We start from the raw sequence: 25,174 nt of genomic DNA, 5'->3' as shown, positions 1-25,174 counted from the left end.
TCAGATTCAGGAAAACTACAGGTAGTTTTTCCTCACCGAACATAATACCCCTTTTTGGTGGTACTCGTATTATCAGAAATGTGTAAAACATTTTTCATTGCCTCAATCATGTAACGTGTGGCCCTACTGGAAGTCACATTTGTCTCTTCACCGTCGACACTGGAGTCAGTATCCGTGTCGGCATCTATATCTGCCATCTGAGGTAACGGGCGCTTTAGAGCCCCTGACGGCCTATGAGACGTCTGGACAGGCACAAACTGAGTAGCCGGCTGTCTCATGTCAACCACTGTCTTTTATACAGAGCTGACACTGTTACGTAATTCCTTCCAACAGTTCATCCACTCAGGTGTCGACCCCCTAGGGGGTGACATCACTATTACAGGCAATCTGCTCCGTCTCCACATCATTTTTCTCCTCATACATGTCGACACAAACGTACCGACATACAGCACACACACAGGGAATGCTCTGATAGAGGATGGGACCCCACTAGCCCTTTGGGGAGACAGAGGGAGAGTTTGCCAGCACACACCAGAGCGCTATATATATACAGGGATAACCTTATATAAGTGTTTTTCCCCTTATAGCTGCTGTATCTTTAATACTGCGCGTAATTAGTGCCCCCCCTCTCTTTTTTAACCCTTTCTGTAGTGTAGTGACTGCAGGGGAGAGCCAGGGAGCTTCCCTCCAACGGAGCTGTGAGGGAAAATGACGCCAGTGTGCTGAGGAGATAGGCTCCGCCCCCTTATCGGCGGCCTTATCTCCCGTTTTTCTATGTATTCTGGCAGGGGTTAAATGCATCCATATAGCCCAGGAGCTATATGTGATGCATTTTTTGCCATCCAAGGTGTTTTTATTGCGTCTCAGGGCGCCCCCCCCCCCCAGCGCCCTGCACCCTCAGTGACCGGAGTGTGAAGTGTGCTGAGAGCAATGGCGCACAGCTGCAGTGCTGTGCGCTACCTTGATGAAGACAGGACGTCTTCTGCCGCCGATTTTCCGGACCTCTTCTGTCTTCTGGCTCTGTAAGGGGGCCGGCGGCGCGGCTCTGGGACCCATCCATGGCTGAGCCTGTGATCGTCCCTCTGGAGCTAATGTCCAGTAGCCTAAGAAGCCCAATCCACTCTGCACGCAGGTGAGTTCGCTTCTTCTCCCCTTAGTCCCTCGATGCAGTGAGCCTGTTGCCAGCAGGTCTCACTGAAAATAAAAAACCTAAAACTAAACTTTTCACTAAGCAGCTCAGGAGAGCCACCTAGTGTGCACCCTTCTCGTTCGGGCACAAAAATCTAACTGAGGCTTGGAGGAGGGTCATAGGGGGAGGAGCCAGTGCACACCAGGTAGTTCTAAAGCTTTACTTTTGTGCCCAGTCTCCTGCGGAGCCGCTATTCCCCATGGTCCTTACGGAGTCCCCAGCATCCACTTAGGACGTTAGAGAAATAAGGTTTCTCGTGGCCACTTACACTATATGGAACGTCTTGTAAAACACAATACAAGAACAAATCCTGCAAAATATCTGCGTATTTTCTTCAACAAGTACATCGTACTACCTTTGGGGCTCATTTACATCATGATTAAGTGTGCACGCATGAAACGCGTTGGTGCAGCCACACCAGAAGAAGCAGAGGACACCTGCACGGAGAAGACGCGACCAGCCACTCAGCCACGAGGAAGACCAGCCGCTACAACCCGCTGAACAGAGCAGAGAGCCTGGGAGCACTTACAGTATTTCCTGCTACAATACTACAAGATAATGGTAGACTGTAGGGATAGTTAGTGGTTAAGTTTGTTAAACGGCGCAATACGGACTCCGTTAACCTTTAGAAACTGACCGGAAAAGCTGCACCAATACAAAAAAGAGCTTGTAAACATTTTCAGTTTTTGTTTTTTATTATTTTTTATTTATTTATTTATTTATTTATTTTCCTTTTTACCTGACTTTTCTCCATTCCTCCTATGTCTACTCCTTTCTTTCACAACTGTGTCCATGTTTGCAGAGATATTTGAAAGTGTTTGCAGAATGTCTGCATATGGGGAAACGTTTGTGTTTGTCTTAAGTTTCTGTCCCTGGAAGGGGCTCCATTATTAAGAATAGCCAGGCTCCTTGCATACTCTGTGACCTCACTAGAGTCACCAATAGGGCTGATACCTCCAGAGGGACAATGCTCAGCTCTGTGTACAAGAGGAAACACCTTACAAGCTGTGGTGCTATGCACAGAAAAGTAGAAACACACTGACTGAGGCTGGGCACAAACAGTTGTATGCATACTGTATAAGCCCAGGGCTCACATCTATCTGTATATGATGTATTATATTATGAGATGTTAATGTTTACAGAAGTAGCTGCTTACATATAAGTTATTAGCAGGAGACTGAGATAAGCTTCCTGCTCACATCTGGAAATCTTTTCTTCAAAGACAACAGTCTGATGATGGAAGCTGCAAGTTTTGTTTGTTTGTATCATTTTCTTTCCAAGTCTCACTAAAAGTTAAGGAAAACTGGAAAGAACAGCAAAAGATGACAGTAGATGGTTTCATCATGGTGTTACAGGCAGTATATAATGTCTCTTCTATTTTGTGAAATACATGTTCTAGTTTCAGTTTGTTCATTTTACTGCTATGTATTTCATTTTATGATGTTTCTCTCTTTGGTGGAACAACGTAACAAGCAAACCCGCATTATTTTTGTCTGTTTAGCTGTAACAAAAACATCCTGAAGTAATAAAGGGAGCTGGGAGCAATGAAAGGTCTGGGGATGGGGGCATGAGGAGGAATTCTGATTGATGTGGGAAGTAGGCGGGACGCTGGACCTGGTCTTGTTAGCAAGATGAAGGGGTCTCAGAAGCTTTTTAATTAGAGTAATGAGGCATAACCTAGAAAAGCTTTAGCCACTGTACACAGGCATGGTAATGTAAATACGTATACCATAGGCGATCCAAATGGAGAGTAAGCTGTTGTGTATAAATAAAGTAGCACTCAATAAGGCTGAAAAAGCTTCTTTCTGTTTAGGAACAGTCTTTGTGGCTCAATTGCTTTCAGGGTATTTTAAGTTGTGCATTTTTTCAGCTTCTATAAGTTAGGTGTTTTTACAATATTCATTTTGTTCACATTTACAGCATTAATATCTGCATTACCTAATGTTTTCATGTTTTACTGTAATTGAAAAACGACATGGTTTATAAATATAGCAATAATTAATCTTACTTTATACAACCATCACCAGACTGCAAAAAATGTCACAAAGAATTGATCACATGATCCGCAGACAAATGATGATGCTACAACTGTTATCAAAAAACAAGACAAAATCTGCACCTGAACTGAACTATGGGTCTTATTCAGGGATGGATGCAACCGCTGCTTTCACATGCAGCAGTCTCATTCATAGGGTATGCGCACATGCACCGACCACAGTGCGCATGCGCGACCCTTTACCATGCGATTGCATCCTAGAAGGTTGCGATCGCATGGTGATTGACAGGTGATGGGCGTACGGGGGCGGCAACACAGTGTTGAGGGGGAGGAGATCGGGAAACACAAGCATGTCATGTCCGTTTTCAAGGCCGGCCTATGACACAGCCTGCGTTTCCTGCGTATGGAAACATGTCGGCGATGCCCCTGCCTATGCAGCCAGGCTGCGCAGGCAGTTGTTGACCTTTATTCAATGTGTTTGCAATTAAATTGCAAATGCATCATGGGGCGGTGCCACACATGCTGGGCGTCCTCCAGCATGTGAGTATATGGTCGCAGGTTTTGCTGCGGGAGCAGAATCTGCAACCAATTCTGATTAGCCCCCTATATACACAGATAGATGTGTAGAATTCATATGAATGAATTCCTAAATAAGCAGATAACATTGTTTGAGTTTATAATTAAGGTTATTAGAAGAGACTTCTGAAACTGCCAGCAGAAGAAACACAAATATTTCCAATTCCAAGCTTAATAAGACTTTAGGAACTCTACCAGGTTACCTACATTTTAGGTCAGTTAATGAAACTAAAAAACAACAACACAATTTAGCTCTGTTATGTTTCTGCTTACTCTGTTACATTAATTATAATTTATTACCAGTTATTTACATAGCACATATATTCCACAGCGCTTTACAGAGAATATTTGGTCATTCACATCAGTCCCTGCCCCAGTGGAGCTTACAATCTATATCCCCTACCACATGTACACTCACACATACACACAAGGGTTAAAAAATGTTGTTGGGAGCCAATTACCCTACCATTTTCATGCCATATGGAAGGAATGCACTAACACATAAATATCTAAACATGGATTCCAATATGTTTACTGCATTAATATTGAAAGTGCTCGTTTCTGTTTATTACAGCACCCAAAACCCTGATTCTTCTTAAGTAGTGCTCTCATTATTCTGGGTCCAAGCATCAAGTGGTCAAGTGCAGATTGTGACCTGCATTGTCCTGGAGGCAGAGCCGGTACACTATAACAAAGCCATTCGTGTGTGCAGTAAATTATATGTTCTCAGCTATTTGTATTACAATTTGTTAGCTCCAAATGCATTTGTATGGCACATATATCTAAATGAATGTCTCCCCTGTGCACATAATTTCTACATAAATACACAAACTCATTAATGAACCAAAAGAAAATAATCAAGAAATCCCTCTCACCTGCGCGGTTCTCACAGTGCCAGGGTCTGCGGGAGAATCCGGTTGGGGAAATCTCAGCTGTTTGCCAGTAACCCTGGAAGAAGATGACGTCATTACTTTTACATAGGGTCTACTTTCACTTTAAATGTGTTTACTTATACCGTATGTCCATAGATTATACTTTAGGAAAATGATGGCTATTTTAATGTATTAATGCTCGTGGCAGCTATTTCATTGCTGTTTTGGATGAGGCACATATTAAATATTTTTTCTAAACTTCAATGGCGCATGTCCAATAATTGTTCACTTTAATGCGCTATTTAGGAGGTTTGTGCAGGACCATAACCAACCTCTGATAGTTAGCGCATGTTATTATGTTATGATATGGATAGCAAATATCATGGAGCACACCAAGGTTCCTTCAGAGCTGTATTTGGAGCTAAGTGGATACACAGTAAACAAGGAACTATGGGGGTCATTCCGAGTTGTTCGCTCGGTAAAAATCCTCGCATCGCAGCGATTTTCCGCTTAATGCGCATGCGCAATGTCCGCACTGCGACTGCGCCAAGTAAATTTGCTAAGCAGTTAGGTTTTTTACTCACGGCTTTTTCATCGTTCTGGCGATCGTAATGTGATTGACAGGAAATGGGTGTTACTGGGCGGAAACAGGCCGTTTTATGGGCGTGTGGGAAAAAACGCTACCGTTTCCGGAAAAAACGCGGGAGTGGCCGGAGAAACGGAGGAGTGTCTGGGCGAACGCTGGGTGTGTTTGTGACGTCAAACCAGGAACGACAAGCAGTGAAATGATCGCAGATGCCGAGTAAGTCTGGAGCTACTCAGAAACTGCTACGAGGTGTGTAATCGCAATATTGCGAATACATCGTTCGCAATTTTAAGATGCTAAGATTCACTCCCAGTAGGCGGCGGCTTAGCATGAGCAAATCTGCTAAAATCCGCTTGCGAGCGAACAACTCGGAATGACCCCCTATGCATTTGAAATGCTAATACCCAGCTAAGAAGAAGAATAAAGTCAAATTCTTAAAAACTAAATAAAACCATTGCTTTGCTAGCTCCCTGCCATAGGCACGTCTTACTTGCCTATATTTATTGGTCCAGCCCTGCCATAGCTGTCAATATGGAAATAATGTACTGAGTTTTGCACAGATTGTAGCCAGAATACATCAGTAGAAAATTATTTCAGATTTGAATCTTCTGTTGAACATGAGTTTATTAAACATATTCCACTAACTTGCAAGTAACAAAATATATTCTAAACACAATGGGCCAAATGTAATAGAGTAAGAGTTTCAGAAAGTGAGAGATTTGGTAAGGTTCTGCAGTTTTTTTTAAAGTGGCAATCATTTACACAGCAAGATCAACCTGGTTTTGCAGTGTAAATGATTGCCACTTAAAAAAAAACTGAAAAACCTTACCAAATCTCTCACTTTCTGAAACTCTCACTCTATTACATTTAGCCTCATGTCTGCTAATTGCTTATGTAAAGGGGCCCATACATCTATGAATAATTGTGCCAATTCCCCATTTCCTGATGACTCGGTTGCGCAAATTCAAACATGTTGGAAATCCTCGATTCACCTTTTCTGAGTTAAAAGTAATCGGAATCAGCGAGTCAGGTATTTTAAACATGTAGTATTTTGCCGATTTGCCAACAAATTGCCGATCATCAAAAATTGCCACAGGCAGAATGGGCAATTACAACTTAGATGTATGGCGCACATTACATGTACTTTAAAAAATTTAGATCCAGATCAGTCAGCATGCGGATCTTCTGCCAGCCACTTTCATTCATTAAACAAAATAGATACCATAGTGCTTACTTCAAGAGCTAGATGGATCGCTGACACTAAAACATACAGGGGCATATTTATTACCAATTTATTTACTAAAATAATGTGAAAAAGGGTATTTTCACAATTCACACTCTTTTCACATTATTTTAGTATCACCTAAATGTATTGAGCCAAGATCGCATTTCCCATACTTATAATTTTCTAAAAAAATTGTAAAAAAAAATACCGCAGTGAGCCATGTGATAATTATGCCAGCTTCAGCAGGTATAATCACAGGGCTCACTGTGGATTCTGTACTTCTGCACAGCTTTCTCTGCCCTTAGAAAAATGTCAGAGCAAAATTCCCCAGTGCTACTGATATATATAAATAAATACAGGTTGAGTATCCCATATCCAAATATTCCGAAATACGGAATATTCTGAAATACGGACTTTTTGAGTGAGACTGAGATAGTGAAACCTTCGTTTTTTGATGGCTCTATGTACACACACTTTGTTTAATACACAAAATTATTAAAAATATTGTATTAAATGACCTTTAGGCTGTGTGTATAAGGTGTATATGAAACATAAATGAATTGTGTGAATGTACACACACTTTGTTTAATGCACAAAGTTATAAAAAATATTGGCTAAAACCACCTTCAGGCTGTGTGTATAAGGTGTATATGAAACATAAATGCATTCTGTGCTTAGACTTAGGTCCCATCACCATGATATCTCATTATGGTATGCAATTATTCCAAAATACGGAAAAATCCCATATCCAAAATACCTCTGGTCCCAAGCATTTTGGATAAGGGATACTCAACCTGTATTCTACTTGATGCAGGTGCTGCAATTCAAGGGACCCACTGTGTCGACCAATTAAGTCCGATGACCGTCGATGTGACAAGGAGCTTAAATAAACAATTTATTATATTCCGCCTCCCAAATACCCCTAAGCGACCCTTAATGAGGGCAACCTAACGCTGCCAGACACACTATTGTTCATGGACTGCCTGTATTGGGAAATATACCTGTTTAACTAAACAACTTCCTCTAGGTCAGTGGTTCTCAAACTCGGTCCTCAGGACCCCACACGGTTCACGTTTTCCATGTCACCCGGCAGCTGCACTGTGTATCACCAACTGTCACATTTTAAAAATCTACAGGTGACCTGGAAAACATGAACCGTGTGGGGTCCTGAGGACTGAGTTTGAGAACCTGTGCTCTAAGTTAATCCAGCAGCTGCTTCATAAACCCTGCATCCTATGCAATACACATACTTCAAGCAGGATTTTAACTTGTTTGTTTGGATACATAACAATTGACTGCCCTATACAAGTGCATATGAAGCAGGATCAACCTTTTGATACTTTGTTTGAGCTGTTGATATAATAATTACTATTTGATCCCATAACATTAACATCTTTCCTTCCAATACCATTAAATGGGTTCATGTTTAATAATTATAATAATAATTTTATTTATATAGTGCTCTTTCTCCAATAGGACTCAAGGCGCTTAACAGATACATAGCATAATATAGTACAGAAAATAATGAAGTACAGAAAAGCTTTTCATAAAATACAGAAGCATGTAGATACTAAAGGGACATTATGAAAATGCTTGAGTAAACAGGAAAGCCTTGAGTCTACTTTTGAAGGATTCTATAGTTGGGGCCTCTCGCACTGTGCGGGGAAGTGAGTTCCATAGAGTCAGAGCCGCATGGCTAATAGCTCGACCCCCAGATGAATTGCGGAAGATTCTAGGTACTGCTAAAAGTCCTTCATCTATGATGTTTAAGTGTCAAGCCACCATCCAGGACAACGCCAAGATTCCGCACATGATCAGTGGTTTGTAATTCTGAATCCCCGAGTGTAAGTCCAGTAGGTTGGCTATGCTGCAGTCATGTACTTTGATGTTGCAGTCCTATCATAAGGACCTCTGTTTTATCCGGGTTCAGTCGCAGGCAAATATGTGTCTCATCAATTAAGGGTATTTGCTGTATTTGAGGTACAATATTCCCCTTTTTTAATACTGTTTTTTTTTTATTTTTTTATTGTCTTTTTATTGTATGTGTATTGAATAAATTATACAAATATTGGATTCATAGGGGTATATTCAATTGAAGTCGGATCCATTCCGACATTCATTTGTCGGAATGGATCCGACCTGACATCTCAATTCGAGGTCTCGCTTGCTAGAGCCGGGGGGACGCAGCTGTGAGCGGCGGCTGTGACATCCTCCAGCGCTGCTCACCCCTTCCCCGCCTCGGCTCTCCCCGTCCCTGCCTCGGCTCTCCAGTCTCCGGCGCTGCTCTCCCCATCTCAGTTCGACTTTTTTTAAAGTCGAATTGAGATGGTCGCAAAGGGGGCCCCCGTTTTCGACACAAGCACGTGGATCGGCAGCTATTCCGCCGATCCACGTGCTTTTCGATAAGTCGAATTCCTCGACTTGTCGAAAAATTTGAGGTTTGATTGAATAGGTCAGAACCCCTTTTTTATTCTCTGCCCTTAAGGTGTGTACACATGGGGAGCTTTGGACTAAGCCCAATTCTCACTATGCGACAGGGACTAAGTCGGTATCGCAAGCACGTAATGAGTGTGCTTGCGATACTGACTATGTGCGATTTTGGCTAAGTGTCAATTTTGACTATCTCTTCTATAGAGATAGTCAAAATTGACTTGCCTACACAGTCTATTTATGCTTGCGATGCCGAGCACGCAGGACCGCGCATCGGCATCGCATCAGGATCGCAAAGTGACTTTCACCTTGTGATCTGCACTAACTTTAATTCCGATTTTGACTATATAGTCAAAATCGTAAGAAAATATCTCACCGTGCGTACACACCATTAGGCAGAGAAAGCTGTGCAGAGATGGGGAAGGGGTACCGGCAGTGATGGTAGCATCGGCGATATGAAAAATACCCCGATAATGCTGCAAAGTGGCATCGCAGGGACAGAGCTATCTCATAAGCTCTGTCCCTGCATACGATTATTGATGTGATGTGATCAATAATGTGATCAATAATAGCATTATGAATTGGGTCAATTTTATCACATCACATCCACAGATGCAGATGGTGATAAATCGCCCCCATAATAAGAACTACCACCACAGATAATGGCACAGTTACATGCAGTGGAATAGAACCTACGCATCTAGGCGCTGTTTTGCTTCACAAAAGGATTTTAGAGTCTCCAATATCCAAAATGTTTAGGACAAGAAGTATTTTGGATATCGCCTTTTTACATATTTTGGAATATTTGCATACCATAATGAGATATCTTGGGGATGGGACCAAAGTCTAAACACAGAATGCATTTATGTTTCATCCTTATGTGCCTTTCCTTTTCTTACTTACACTATCTTATATTCCATACTCCCTTTGGTAGCACCGGGTGTGGTATGCAAGGTCGACCATACTTAGGTCGACAGTGTCTAGGTCAACCACTATTGGTTGATAGTAACTAGGTCGACAGGGATTCTAGGTCGACAGGTTCTCTAGGTCAACATAGTAACATAGTAATTGAGGTTGAAAAGAGGCAAAATGCCCATCACGTTCAACCTGTATTTTGTATTACATTGAGTTGATTTTACTGTACCTGCTCAAGAATGCTTTATGACTAGTTGACAACTACAAATCACGTTACACCCGGATTAACAACGTCAGTATTTTAAATGTTGCAACCTTGGATATCCTTTTCAATCAGAAATTCATCCAATTCCCTTTTAAATGCATTTACAGAGTCCACCATTACCACCTTCCCTGGCAAGGAATTCCAAATCCTTATTGCCCTAACAGTGAAGAACCCTCTCTTCCAGCCTCAGCGAGTGCTTACGTGTCCTAAACAGAGTTCTTTTAATAAATAATTCCTCTGATAACTCTTTCTAGTGCCCCTTTACATATTTGAAGACATTAATAATGTCTTCTCTTAGACGCCTCTTTTCCAGTTCATGTTCAACCTAGTAAGCCTTTCCTCGTAATCCAGTCCCTCTAGCCCTTTAATCAATTTAGTAGCTTGCCTTTGAACCCTTTCGAGTTCACCAATATCTTTTTTATACAGTGGTGCCCAAAACTGAACACAATATTCCAGGTGCGGACGTACCAATGATTTGTACAGTGACAGAATTCCATCCTCGTCCCTTGTCTCAATTCCCCATTTTATGCATGCTAACACCTTACTTGCCTTCTTTACTGCGCTTTGACATTGTGTATAGTTATTAAGCTTATTATCAATGAGTACCCCCAAATCTTTTTCCAAAACTGTTACCCCTAGACTTTCCCCGTTTAATATGTAGGATGCAAGTTTGTTTTTAGTCCCGAAATGCATAACTTTGCATTTTTCTATATTGAACCTCATTCTCCATTTAGACGCCCAGATTTCAAGTTTAGATAGATCATTCTGCAGAGACTCCACATCTATTTCTGAATTAATTACCCTACACAGTTTAGTATCATCTGCAAAGATTGACACTGTGCTTTCCAGGCCTATTTCTAAATCATTGATAAATATGTTGAACAGTAGTGGCCCGAGTACAGACCCCTGTGGTATTCCGCTGACTACTGGTGTCCAGCTTGAGGACTTCCCGTTGACCACTACTCGCTGTACCCTGTTGTCCAGCGAGTTACTTATCCATGTACAAACAATTTTTCGTAGACCAAGCTCCTTTAATTTGATGATTAGTCTCCTGAGAGGCACTGTATCAAAGGCTTTTCCACTGCTTTTCCTTGGTCAAGATTGTCGCTCACTTCCTCGTAGAAGTTAACTAAGTTAGTTTGACATGATCTGTCCTTCACAAACCCATGCTGGTTCTTGCTAATAATCATAGGGGTCTGCAGATACTCCTGTATGCTATCCCTTAGAATTCCTTCCAATATTTTCCCCACTATAGATGTCAAACTAACCGGCCTGTAGTTACCCGGATGATTTTTGGATCCCTTTTTAAATAATGGCACTACCTCTGCTATATGCCAATCCTTCGGTACCATGCTAGATCTAAATGAACTATTGAAAATCAAGTATAGGGGTCTTGCTAGTTGTGACCTAAGCTCCATAAGAACCCTCGGATGAAGTCCGTCCGGGCCAGGTGATTTATTAATCTTTATTTTGCGTAATCTCTCCCTGACTACTTCTTCGCTTAAACAAGTATCTATCCACGAATCCTTACTGTCACTATCGCTATGCACTACTCCCACCATCAGTTCTTCTCTGGTGAACACTGATGAAAAAAATTTGTTCAGTATTTCTGCTTTTGATTCGTCAATATTTACCAACACTCCAAATTCATCCTTTATTGGACCTATGTTCTCCTTTTTTAACCTTTTACTGTCTGTGTATTTAAAAAAAAATTTAGGATTGGTTTTACTCTCTATAGCAGTTTGCTTTTCGTTTTCAGTTTTAGCTGCTCTTATTGCATTTTTGCATCTCTTATTGCATTCCTTGTAGTATTGAATTGAATCCTCCTTTCCATTAGATTTAAATGCTTTGAAAGCACACTTCTTTTTATCATTTTCGGCCTTGACCTTCCTGTTAAGCCACATCGGTTTGAGTTTGGTACTCCTGCGCTTACTGCCCATGGGAATAAATTTGTGAATATTGCCATCTAGCAATCCTTTTAAAGCATCCCACATTTCCGAAGCGTTCTTATCATGAAACAAAACTTCCCATGGTCTAGGTCGACAGGTCAAAAGGTCAACATGAGTTTTTTATTCTTTTTTGGTGTCATTTTCACCTTACAGTGAGCGGGAACCCCAATTAGTGCACTGCGTCCCCTCGCATGGCTCACTTCACTCGCCATGTTTTGGGCAGGGAGCCTTGCTGCGCTCGGCACAGGTCACCGCACCCAATCGTAGTCCACGTGGATCGTAAAGTATGAAAAAGTTTTTTTTTTTAACTCATGTCGATCTTTTGACCTGTCGACCTAGAACATGTCGACCTAGAGACCCTGTCGACCGAGTTACTGTCAACCAATAGTGGTTGACCTAGACACTGTCGACCTAAGTCTTGTCGACCTAGAGACCGGATACCAATGGCACCTAACCCCATACCAGTCCTGTATTGTCTTGAACTGTAAGTGCTGTTTTCTTGTTTGCATATTTGATTATGTACTGTGTAATGGGCGCTGCGGATCCCTTGTGGTGCCATATAAATAAAGGATAATAATAATAATAATAATAATATACACCTTATACACAAAGCCTGAACGTCATTTTATAATAGGATTTTGGTACCTACCGGTAAATCCTTTTCTCCTAGTCCGTAGAGGATGCTGGGGACTCCAAAAGGACCATGGGGTATAGAAGGATCCGCAGGAGCCTGGGCACACTATAAAGACTTAAACTGGGTGTGAACTGGCTCCTCCCTCTATGCCCCTCCTCCAGACCTCAGTTAGAAAACTGTGCCCAGGAGAGATGGACATTTCGAGAAAAGAATTTATAATATAAACACCGTGAGAGTTATACCAGCTCACACCACAAATATACCGCAAGACATGGCCTTCAACAGAACACCAACCCACGGTATGAAAAACATACAGCCATATGCTGAGATAATACGTAACAGAACCTGTGTGTCAACCCAACCAATAATAAGAAACCACATGCCATGGCCTGAACAACGTCAGCAATAACCTGACAGAGAAGAAACACCACAAAGTGCAACCAAATCAATAACTGCAGACACAGTACGCATTGGGACGGGCGCCCAGCATCCTCTACGGACTAGGAGAAAAGGATTTACCGGTAGGTACCAAAATCCTATTTTCTCTTACGTCCTAGAGGATGCTGGGGACTCCAAAAGGACCATGGGGTCTATACCAAAGCTCCAGAACGGGCGGGAGAGTGCTGACGACTCTGCAGCAACGATTGAGCAAACATGAGGTCCCCATCATCCAGGGTATCAACCTTATAGAACTTAGCAAAGGTGTCTGAACCCCGACCAAGTAGCCGCTCGGCAAAGTTAACCCGCCGAGACACCTCAGGCATCCGCCCAAGAAGAGCCCATCTTCCTAGTAGAATGGGTCTCCCCCGACTTCGGTAACGGCAATCCAGCCGTAGAACTAGCACACCGAAACACATCACAGATCCAGCATGTATCTGACTGCAGAGACGCAGGCGCCTCAAACACGCTGGGAGCATACCGGACAAACAGAGCCTCTGTTTCCCCAAACTGAGCCCAATTGGCGACATAAATCTTCAAAGACCTGACTACATCGGGAGACATTGAAACAGCCAATGCTGAAGTGACCACAGACATCAAAATAGGCAGGTCTTCGAAAAACACAGACGACCCTATTCCGAAGGAACACCAACCGAGTTCTCCTACTATCCACTTGGAAAAGGAACAGGGCTCTTGTGAAACAAGCCGCCACTTTCGAAAACGCCTTGCGGTCGGCCAAAATGCAAAAGCATGACCACTCTCCAAGAGAGAGATTTCAACAGAACCTACATAAAAGGTTCCAAACAGTAAAACACCAAAAACGCAACACTACACCGAGATCCCACGGTGCCCATGGGGCACAAACGAAGGTTGGATGTGTAAACTCTTTTCACGAAAGTCGGAACTTCCGGAAAGGTAGCCAATACCAGTTTATAAGGCCACAACTGCCCTAAAACGGAGCCAAACTTTAGGCCTATATCCACACCTGCTCGCAAAGAAAGGAAAAGACCGACTCAGCTGAAAACCTTCCGCAGGAACCTTCTCAGATTCACACTAAGACACATATATGCGCCAAATATTGCGGCAAGGCTTCGTCAATACTTCTTTGTAGTCAAAAGAAGGGTGGAAATGACCTCACTGGGAATACCCATTCGGACTAAGATATGATGTACAACTGCCATGCCGTCAAACGCAGCTGCGGTAAGTTCTGATACACGCCCCGATCTCGACGTAAAAGTTCCTCCCTTAAAGGAAGAGGCCCGTGATCTTCTATGAATACATCTTGAAGAACTGGATATCAAGCCCTCCTTGACTAGATCGGAACAATGAGGATCGCCGGAACCCCCGACCCTCTGGCTTTTATCACCTTCAGCAGAGTGAAAACGGATGGAACACCTAGACCAACTAAAAACACCCAAGGTGCCATGAGGGCGTCCACTGCCATAGCTTGAGTGTCCCCTAACCGGGAACCATATTCCGTAGATCACTTGTTGAGGCGAGATCTCAATATGCCCTAATGAGGCATACCTCAAAGACCTGTCACTTCCGTGAAACTTCTCGACGACTACAGTATTTCCCCCAGATGGAGAGCACTTCTGTAGAGGAAATCCATTTCTCTGTCAATTACATACGGGGCGAAGACTGCTAATATAACGGTAACCAGTCTTTTCACCCAGCAGAAAACTATTTCAGCTTTTGCCGTTGCCGCTTTACTCCTTGTTCCGTCCTAGCGACCTACAGACGCCCCTGCTGTCAAGACATCTGACAGAATTAACACGGGTAGATCATGCAGAATATGTTCGTTGAAAACAACTCTTAACGCAAGAAACTTATTGTAGACAAGTTACCCAGCTTGACCTCTTACTCTGGAAACCTTCCCATGAAAGGACTGCTCCCCAGGCTCAGAGAACTGCCTACATGTACATCAGGATCTAAATCTGGATCCCAAACCTTCATCCATCCAGGAGGTGAGAACTGAGCAGATACCTCTGAAGTGACATCCTGGCCATTATAAATATATTCAGGTTCCCATGCCGGTGAAACACGGCCCACTTTCCTAACAGTTACCGTGAAATAACTTCTTCAACAAAGGAACACACTGAAGTGGCACTGCAAATCTGATCCGAGTCAGGATCCTCAGACAGCTTCCCACCGGAAACACAGAACCTCCATCGTACCGTATCAACCCTGACACCACCTCCGACATCTGGGTCGTTGGGGACCACAGGCCTTCTCTGTGTTGAAGAACAGTCAGAGAGAAACAACGATTTGCACCACTTGTTTCCTGACTTCGCCTCAATCAGGCGAACATCTCAGTACAGAATAACAATGGCTCTTACTATTGAAAGAAACCATCATACTACTATCACTCCAGTGAAAAAACCAAGACAATCCTGGCTTTTCTCCAGGTAAAGTGAATGCGTAGCACAATGCAGGGAAAATATATATTTTTTTTATTTATTTTATTTTACCGGGACAGGATGACAATTCCCGAACCCGGTGTAGCTCTGAATGGCGTCACGTATTACCTCCCCTTCCAAAAGGGCAACGTTAATATCCATTAGAGAATCAGAGAGGTGAAACACCTGTAACTCCAGAACGTCCCCCTTTGGAATTCGTAAATAACGCACAGTTCTAGTCTATTCCCAGACTAAGTGGAAGTAGTAACTGAGTCCTCACCGGAGCGGGGTCCCATCATATAGACTCTGCGACCTGTGGTGTATTTGGCAAAACAGCACTGACATCCTCTTCTGCGAACCTAATAAGGCTGCAGAACTCTTACCTGTTCTCCTTCCACAGGCTGTACAGAAAAGGAAAAAAGAGATGGATTTAATCGATTAAAATGACTGCATCCCACAAAAGAAGGCGTCACCAACCGTTGTGAGGGAAACTAACTCCCAAAGTTAGACTTACCAGGAATATCCCCCGATTGACTGAACAGAGACATCCCCCCCAAACAGCGGGACACCGTCCCACCGTCCCAGGGAAACAGTCCAGTAACTCTCGGAATCAGCCTCAGCATTCCCCGGCTACCTTTCCTTTATACGTACGGCATCCTGCCGCAATAATAAAGAGAAGAACCAACCTGAGGAACCTCCCTGTCTTTTTAGGGCAAATTTATCTGATGTCTTACCGAAAGAAACACTCCCTCATGTGCATGCAAAGTAAATAAGCCCACAGCATAGGAAATTAATATCACTTAGCTTCCCTGTATACGATCCATTGAAATAGAGCCCCGTGTCGACCAGGCGTTGACCAGCACAGTATTCTATCCGTGGCGGGAAAAGAACAAACCCTCAGATGTCTGGAAAGGGTGCGAGTCACGGCCGACCTGGAGCAGTATCAACAGAGCAATCGGCACATGAGAAAAAATACTATTACCTCAGTATTCACTATAAATCATAGTATGAAAATAAATATTGCAATACACATATACACACATATCCTATTTATATATATATATACAACATACATATAAGCGGATTGTCTTGGGCCTTCGGGTTCCCCGTGACAGTAATGTGTTCTGAACGTGTATGACCATGTACTGAATGCCCCAGTTGTGGATCTACCAGGAAACAATATTCGTCGACACAGGGATTAGTAACCAGGCAAAATTTTATTCCTGCGACCCCCAGGGGAACGAGGGAAGTATACCTATGTACACCCGGTGAGAAAAGTTTGGTGCCGACAGGGCCACCCACATACTACTGCACCTCCCATATAGTATTTACTTTTTTCAAGCAAACCACTACCGAACTGATCCAATAACCACAAACGTCGGCGATGCCGACAGTGAACCCATAGGTGTTTATGACAGAACACTCAAGCCTGCCGACACAAGTGAACTAAAGTGGGTATAACTGACAGGGAGCACACATAAAATACACACAATTATGAGCCCAGACTATCTCAGAATAAACCAGTGTTATTAAATACAAATAACACTAAAAACTGTGCCCCCCCCCCTTTAGTGGGGACAGAGAGACAATGGCGCCCCTGTGTGTGTGAGGGCTAAGCCCCGCCCCCCTCGGCACGCTATAGCCCCTTACCTGACCAATACAGGCTGGACTCGTATATAGGTGGTCATTCCGAGTTGATCGCTCGTTATTTTTTTTTTCGCAATGGAGCGATTAGTCGCTAATGCGCATGCGCAATGTCCGCAGTGCGACTGCGCCAAGTAAATTTGCTATTAAGTTAGGTATTTTACTCACGGCATTACGAGGTTTTTTCTTCGTTCTGGTGATCGTAATGTGATTGACAGGAAGTGGGTGTTTCTGGGCGGAAACTGGCCATTTTATGGGTGTGTGCGAAAAAACGCTGCCGTTTCTGGGAAAAACGCGGGAGTGTCTGAAGAAACGGGGGAGTGTCTGGGTGAACGCTGGGTGTGTTTGTGACGTCAAACCAGGAACGAAACTGACTGAACTGATCGCAGTGGCAGAGTAAGTCTCGAGCTACTCAGAAACTGCTAAGAAGTGTCTATTCGCAAATCTGCTAATCTTTCGTTCGCAAATCTACTATGCTAAGATTCACTCCCAGTAGGCGGCGGCTTAGCGTGTGCAAAGCTGCTAAAAGCAGCTTGATAGCGAACAACTCGGAATGAGGACCATAGTGTCCGTTTCTTCAGACACTCCCGCGTTTTTCCCAGAAACGGCAGCGTTTTTTCGCACACACCCATAAAACGGCCAGTTTCCTCCCAGAAACACCCACTTCCTGTCAATCACATTACGATCACCAGAACGAAGAAAAAACCTCGTAATGCCGTGAGTAAAATACCTAACTTAATAGCAAATTTACTTGGCGCAGTCGCACTGCAGACATTGCGCATGCGCTAGCGACTAATCGCTCCATTGCGAAAAAAAATAACGAGCGAACAACTCGGAATGACCACCTATATACGATCAAAACTGCCGTTCAGGGCGCCCCCTCCTGCGCCTTGCACCCAAGTAACACGTTGGTGTGTGGGAGCACCGGCGCGGCGCGCGACCGCCGCTACGACTGGCGGTATCGTCTGCGGCGCCCGGGACTCCTAAAAGGAGAAATATATATATATATATATATATATATATATGCTGCCCAGGACGCCCCCCCTTCCCCGGCGCACTGCACCCATGGAAGCCGGCGAGGGGGAGAAAAGGCGCGCAATGCGCTAAAACGCGCTGGCGGGGTCTGGGACACGGAGCCCCGGCAGCGTCCAAGTAGAACTTTCTTTTTTTTTTTTTATAAAGAAAATCTAACTTGCTGCTCAGGGTGCTCCCCCCCCCAGCGCCCTGCACCCGTGTAAGCCGGCGGCGGGGGGTCAATGGCGCGTAACGCGCTCTAACATGCTGGCGGGGGATGAGACACGGAGCCCAGGCACCGAACCTGCTTTCAAAGCCAGACTTAGTAAAAATCTCAGTAACCTGCCGCCCAGGGCGCTCCCCCCCCAGCTCCCTGCACCCTGTGAGTGCCGCTGTGGGAGCATGGAGCGCAGCGCGACCGCTGTACCTCCATTACTGGAGTCTTCTGCCGTCACTGAAGTCTTCTGTTCTTCTAATACTCACCCGGCTTCTTTCTTCTGGCTTCTGTGAGGGGGGTGACGGCGCTGCTCCGGGAACAAGCAGCTAGGCAAACCAAGTGATCGAACCCTCTGGAGCTAATTGTGTCCAGTAGCCGAGAAGCAGAGCCCTTAAACTATGAAGAAGTAGGTCTGCTTCTCTCCCTTCAGCCCCACGATGCAGGGAGCCTGTAGCCAGCAGGTCTCCCTGAAAATAAAAAACCTAACATAAAATAAGATTTTACTCACCGGTAAATCTATTTCTCGTAGTCCGTAGTGGATGCTGGGACTCCGTAAGGACCATGGGGATTAGCGGCTCCGCAGCAGACTGGGCACAACTAAAGAAAGCTTTAGGACTACCTGGTGTGCACTGGCTCCTCCCACTAAGACCCTCCTCCAGACCTCAGTTAGGATACTGTGTCCGGAAGAGCTGACACAAATAGGAAGGATTTTGAATCCCGGGTAAGACTCATACCAGCCACACCAATCACACCGTATAACTCATGATACTATACCCAGTTAACAGTATGAAATATAACTGAGCCTCTCAACAGATGGCTCAACAATAACCCTTTAGTTAGGCAATAACTATAAACAAGTATTGCAGACAATCCGCACTTGGGATGGGCGCCCAGCATCCACTACGGACTACGAGAAATAGATTTACCGGTGAGTAAAATCTTATTTTCTCTGACGTCCTAAGTGGATGCTGGGACGCCGTAAGGACCATGGGGATTATACCAAAGCTCCCAAACGGGCGGGAGAGTGCGGATGACTCTGCAGCACCGAATGAGCAAACTCTAGGTCCTCCTCAGCCAGGGTATCAAACTTGTAGACTGTTGCAAAAATGTTTGAACCCAACCAAGTAACAGCTCGGCAAAGTTGTAAAGCCGAGACCCCTCGGGCAGCGGCCCAAGAAGAGCCCACTTTCCTCGTGGAATGGGCTTTTACAGATTTAGGGTGCGGCAGTCCAGCCGCAGCATGTGCAAGTTGAATCGTGCTACAGATTTAGCGAGCAATAGTCTGCTTAGAAGCAGGAGCACCCAGCTTGTTGGGTGCATACAGGATAAATAGCGAGTCAGTTTTCCTGACTCCAGCCGTCCTGGAAACATATACTTTTCAGGGCCCTGACTACGTCCAGTAACTTGGAATCCTCCAAGTCCCAAGTAGCCGCAGGCACCACAATAGGTTGGTTCACATGAAAAACTGATACCACCTTAGGAAGGAATTGGGAACGAGTCCTCAATTCCGCCTTATCCATATAAAATACAGATAAGGGCTTTTGTATGACAAAGCCGCCAATTCTGATACACGCCTGGCCGACGCCACGGCCCACAGCATGACCACTTTCCACGTGAGGTATTGTAGCTCCACGGATTTAAGTGGCTCAACCCAATGCGACTTCAGGAAATCCAACACCACGTTGAGATCCCACGGTGCCACTTGAGGCACAAACGGGGGCTGACTATGCAGCACTCCCTTAACAAAAGTCCGAACTTCAGGCAGTGAAGCCAGTTCTATTTTGGAAGAAAATCGATAGAGCCGAAATCTGGACCTTCATGGAACCCAATTTTAGGCCCATAGTCACCTCTGACTGTAGGAAGTGCAGAAATCGACCTAGCTAAAATTTCTCCTTTGGGGCCTTCCTGGCCTCACAGCACGCAACATATTTCCACCATATGCGGTGATAATGGTTTGCGTTCACTTCTTTCATAGCTTTAAATAGCGTAGGGATAATTTCCTCCGGAATGCCCTTTTCCTTCAGGATCCGGCGTTCAACCGCCATGCCGTCAAACGCAGCCGCGGTACGTCTTGGAACAGACAGGCCCCCTGCTGCAGCAGGTCCTGTCTGAGCAGCAGAGGCCATGGGTCCTCTGAGATCATTTCTTGGAGTTCTGGTTACCAAGCTCTTCTTGGCCAACCCGGAACAATGAGTATAGTTCTTACTCCTCTCCTTCTTATTATTCTCATTACCCTGGGTAAGAGAGGCAGAGAAGGGAACACATACACCGACTGGTACACCCACGGTGTTATCAGAGCGTCCACAGCTATCGCCTGAGGGTCCCTTGACCTGGCGCAATATCTTTGTAGCTTTTTGTTGAGGCAGGACGCCATCATGTCCACCTGTGGCCTTTCCCAACGGTGTACAATCATTTGGAAAACTTCTGGATGAAGTCCCCACTCTCCCGGGTGGAGGTCGTGTCTTCTGAGAAAGTCTGCTTCTCAGTTGTCCACTCCGGGAATGAACACTGCTGACAGTGCTAGTACATGATTTTCCGCCCATCGGAGAATTCTTGTGGCTTCTGCCATCGCCATCCTGCTTCTTGTGCCGCCCTGTCGGTTTACATGAGCAACCGCCGTGATGTTGTCTGACTGGATCAGCACCGGCCGGTGTTGAAGCAGGGGTCTAGCCTGACTTAGGGCATTGTAAATGGCCCTTAGTTCCAGAATATTTATGTGTAGGGAAGTCTCCTGACTTTTCCATAGCCTTGGAAGTTTCTTCCCTGTGTGACTGCCCCCCAGCCTCGAAGGCTGGCATCCGTGGTCACCAGGACCCAGTCCTGTATGCCGAATCTGCGGCCCCCTAGAAGATGAGCACTCTGCAGCCACCACAACAGCGACACCCTGGCCCTTGGAGACAGGGTTATCCGCTGATGCATCTGAAGATGCGACCCGGACCACTTGTCCAACAGATCCCACTGGAAAATCCTTGCATGGGACCTGGCGAATGGAATTTCTTCGTAAGAAGCTACCATCCTTCCCAGGACTCGCGTGCATTGATGCACCGACACCTGTATACGTATTAGGAGGTCTCTGTCTAGAGACGACAACTCCTTGGACTTCTCCTCCGGGAGAAACCCTTTTTATCCTGTTCTGTGTCCAGAACCATACCCAGGAACAGTAGACGCGTCGTAGGAACCAGCTGCGACTTTGGAATATTCAGAATTCAGCCGTGCTGTTGTAGCACTTCCCGAGATAGTGCTACTCCGCCGAACAACTGCTCCCTGGACCTCGCCTTTATAAGGAGATCGTCCAAGTACGGGATAATTATTTCGGCCATTACCTTGGTAAATACCTCGGTGCCGGGGACAGACCAACGGCAACGTCTGGAATTGGTAATGACAATCCTGTACCACAATTTTGAGGTACTCCTGGTGAAGAGGGTAAATAGGGACATGCAGGTAAGCATCCTTGATGTCCAGTGATACCATGAAATTCTCCAGGCTTGCAATAATCGCCCTGAGCGATTCCATTTTGAACTTGAACCTTCGTATATAAGTGTTCAAGGCTTTCAATTTTAGAATGGGTCTCACCGAACCGTCTGGTTTCGGTACCACAACATTTTGGAATAGTAACCCCGGCCTTGTTGAAGGAGGGGTACCTTGATTTCACCTGCTGGAAGTACAGCTTGTGAATTGCCGCCAGTACTACCTTTCTCCGAGGGCAGCAGGCAAGGCTGATGTGAGGTAACGGCGAGGGGGAGTCGCCTCGAACTCCAGCCTGTATCCCTGTGATACTATTTGCAGAACCTAGGGATCCACCTGTGGGCAAGCCCACTGGTCCCTGAAGTTCCCAAGACGCGCCCCTACCGCACCTGTCTCCACCTGTGGAGCCCCAACGTCATGCAGTGGACTCAGAGGAAGCGGGGAAAGATTTTTGATCCTGGGAACTGGCTGCTGGTGCAGCTTTTTCCTTCTTCCCTTGTCTCTGTGCAGAAAGGAAGCGCCTTTGACCCGCTTGCTTTTCTGAAGCCGAAATACAGTGCTTTCTTAGGCTGTGAGGAAACCTGAGGTAAACATTTTTCTTCCCAGCTGTTGCTGTGGATACGAGGTCCCAGAGACCATCCCCAAACAATTCCTCACCCTTATAAGGCAGAATCTCCATGTGCCTTTTATAGGCAGCATCACCTGTCCACTGCCGGGTTTCTAATACCCTCCTGGCAGAATGGACATTGCATTAATTCTGGATGCCAGCCGGCAAATATCCCTCTGTGCATCCTTTATATCTAAGACGACGTCTTTAATATGCTCTATGTTAGCAAACTATTATCCCTGTCTTAGAGTATTAATATTATCTGACTGGGTATCAGACCACGCTGCAGCAGCACTATTTATGCTGAGGCAATTGCAGGTCTCAGTATATAACCTGAGTGTGTATATACAGACTTCAGGATAGCCTCCTGCTTTTTATCAGCAGGCTCCTTCAAGGTGGCCGTATCCTAAGACGGCAGTGTCACCTTTTTAGACAAACGTGTGAGCGCCTTATCCACCCTAAGGGATATCTCCCAACGTGACCTATCCTCTGGCGGGAAAGGGTACGCCATCAGTAACTTTTTAGAAATTACCAGTTTCTTATCGGAGGAACCCACGCTACTTTACACACTTCATTCATTCATCTGATGGGGGAACAAAACACTGGCTGCTTTTTCTCCCCAAAAATAAAACCCCTTTTATGTGGTACTTGGGTTCATGTCAGAAATGCGTAACACATTTTTCATTGCCGAGATCATGTAACGGATGTTCCTAGTGGATTGTGTATATGTCTCAACCTCGTCGACACTGGAGTCAGACTCCGTGTCGACATCTGTGTCTGCCATCTGAGGTAACGGGCGCTTTTTTGAGCCCCTGATGGCCTTTGAGACGCCTGGGCAGGCGCGGGCTGAGAAGCCGGCTGTCCCACAGCTGTTTTACGTCATCCAGCCTTCTATGTAAGGAGTTGACATTGTCGGTTAATACCTTCCACCTATCCATCCACTCTGGTGTCGGCCCCACAGGGGGCGACATCCCATTTATCGGCCTCTGCTCCACCTCCACGTAACCTTCCTCATCCCACATGTCGACACAGCCGTACCGACACACAGCACACACACAGGGAATGCTCTGACTGAGGACAGGACCCCACAAAGTCCTTTGGGGAGACAGAGAGAGAGTATGCCAGCACACACCAGAGCGCTATATAATGCAGGGATTAACACTATAACTGAGTGATTTTTCCCCCAATAGCTGCTTGTATAAACAATATTGCGCCTAAATTTAGTGCCCCCCCTCTCTTTTTAACCCTTTGAGCCTGAAAACTACAGGGGAGAGCCTGGGGAGCTGTCTTCCAGCTGCACTGTGAAGAGAAAATGGCGCCAGTGTGCTGAGGGAGATAGCTCCGCCCCTTTTTCGCGGACTTTCCTCCCGCTTTTTTATGGATTCTGGCAGGGGTATTTATCACATATATAGCCTCTGGGGCTATATATTGTGATGATTTTTCCAGGCAAGGTGTTTATATTGCTGCTCAGGGCACCCCCCCCAGCGCCCGGCACCTATCAGTGACCGGAGTGTGAGGTGTGCATGAGGAGCAATGGCGCACAGCTGCAGTGCTGTGCGCTACCTTGGTGAAGACTGAAGTCTTCTGCCGCCGATTTTCCGGAACACTTCTTGCTTCTGGCTCTGTAAGGGGGCCGGTGGCGCGGCTCCGGGACCGAACATCAATGGCCGGTTCCATGCGGTCGATCCCTCTGGAGCTAATGGTGTCCAGTAGCCTAAGAAGCCCAAGCTACCACCAGTTAGGTAGGTTCGCTTCTTCTCCCCTTAGTCCCTCGCTGCAGTGAGTCTGTTGCAAGCAGATCTCACTGTAAAATAAAAAACCTAAAATATACTTTCTTTCTAGGAGCTCAGGAGAGCCCCTAGTGTGCATCCAGCTCAGCCGGGCACAAGAATCTAACTGAGGTCTGGAGGAGGGTCTTAGTGGGAGGAGCCAGTGCACACCAGGTAGTCCTAAAGCTTTCTTTAGTTGTGCCCAGTCTCCTGCGGAGCCGCTAATCCCCATGGTCCTTACGGAGTCCCAGCATCCACTTAGGACGTCAGAGAAAGTCTTTTAGAGAAACTTAGTAGAGCTCCCCTAGTGTGTGACCCATCACTCCTGGGCACAAAGTCTAACTGAGGTCTGGAGGAGGGGCATAGAGGGAGGAGCCAGTTCACACCCAGTTGAAGTCTTTAAAGTGTGCCCAGGCTCCTGCGGATCCGTCTATACCCCATGGTCCTTTTGGAGTCCCCAGCATCCTCTAGGACGTAAGAGAAAAATTATTTTACATTATCTGCATTGTGTGTGTACACTGAACCAACAGAAAGCAAAAATTAAATGATCTCAGTCGTGTTCAAAAAATTCCATATTTCAGAAGATTACGTAATTTTGGATATGGGAGACTTCGGGGGTCATGCTGAGTAGATCGCACGCTGCAATTTTTTGCAGCCAGTGCGATCAGATAGTCGCTGCCTATGGGGGAGTGTATTTTAGCTGTGCAAGTGTTCGAACGCCTGTTCAGGGGAGCTGTACAAAAACATTTTGTGCAGTTTCTGAGTAGCTCTGAACTTACTCAGCAACTGCGATCACTTCAGCTTGTTCTGGCCTGGAATTGACGTCAGACACCCGCCCTGCAAACACCTGGACACGCCTGCGTTTTCCTCTCCACTCCCAGAAAATGGTCAGTTGCCACCCCGGAATGCCTTCCTGCTGTCAGTCACCTTGCGATCGCCGCTGCGATCAAAATCTTTGTTAGAACATTTGCTGCCTGGATTTCC

The 25,174-nt window shown here is 45.4% G+C and overlaps 1 protein-coding gene across 1 annotated transcript in view; it reads right to left on the bottom strand.

The window, feature by feature from the left end:
* KCP (kielin cysteine rich BMP regulator) overlaps positions 1-25,174 on the bottom strand; it is a 288,203-nt gene that overhangs the window by 217,888 nt on the left and 45,141 nt on the right. The window contains exon 3 of the mRNA XM_063926699.1: positions 4,637-4,709. Within this exon, the coding sequence (XP_063782769.1) occupies positions 4,637-4,709 (73 nt within the window). The remainder of the gene's footprint in view (positions 1-4,636; positions 4,710-25,174) is intronic.

The sequence above is a fragment of the Pseudophryne corroboree genome, chromosome 6 (assembly GCF_028390025.1).
Source record: "Pseudophryne corroboree isolate aPseCor3 chromosome 6, aPseCor3.hap2, whole genome shotgun sequence".
Lineage (NCBI taxonomy): Eukaryota > Metazoa > Chordata > Amphibia > Anura > Myobatrachidae > Pseudophryne > Pseudophryne corroboree.
The sequence above is the reverse complement of the archived record's forward strand: the minus strand, read 5'-3'. Positions and strand labels throughout refer to the sequence as shown.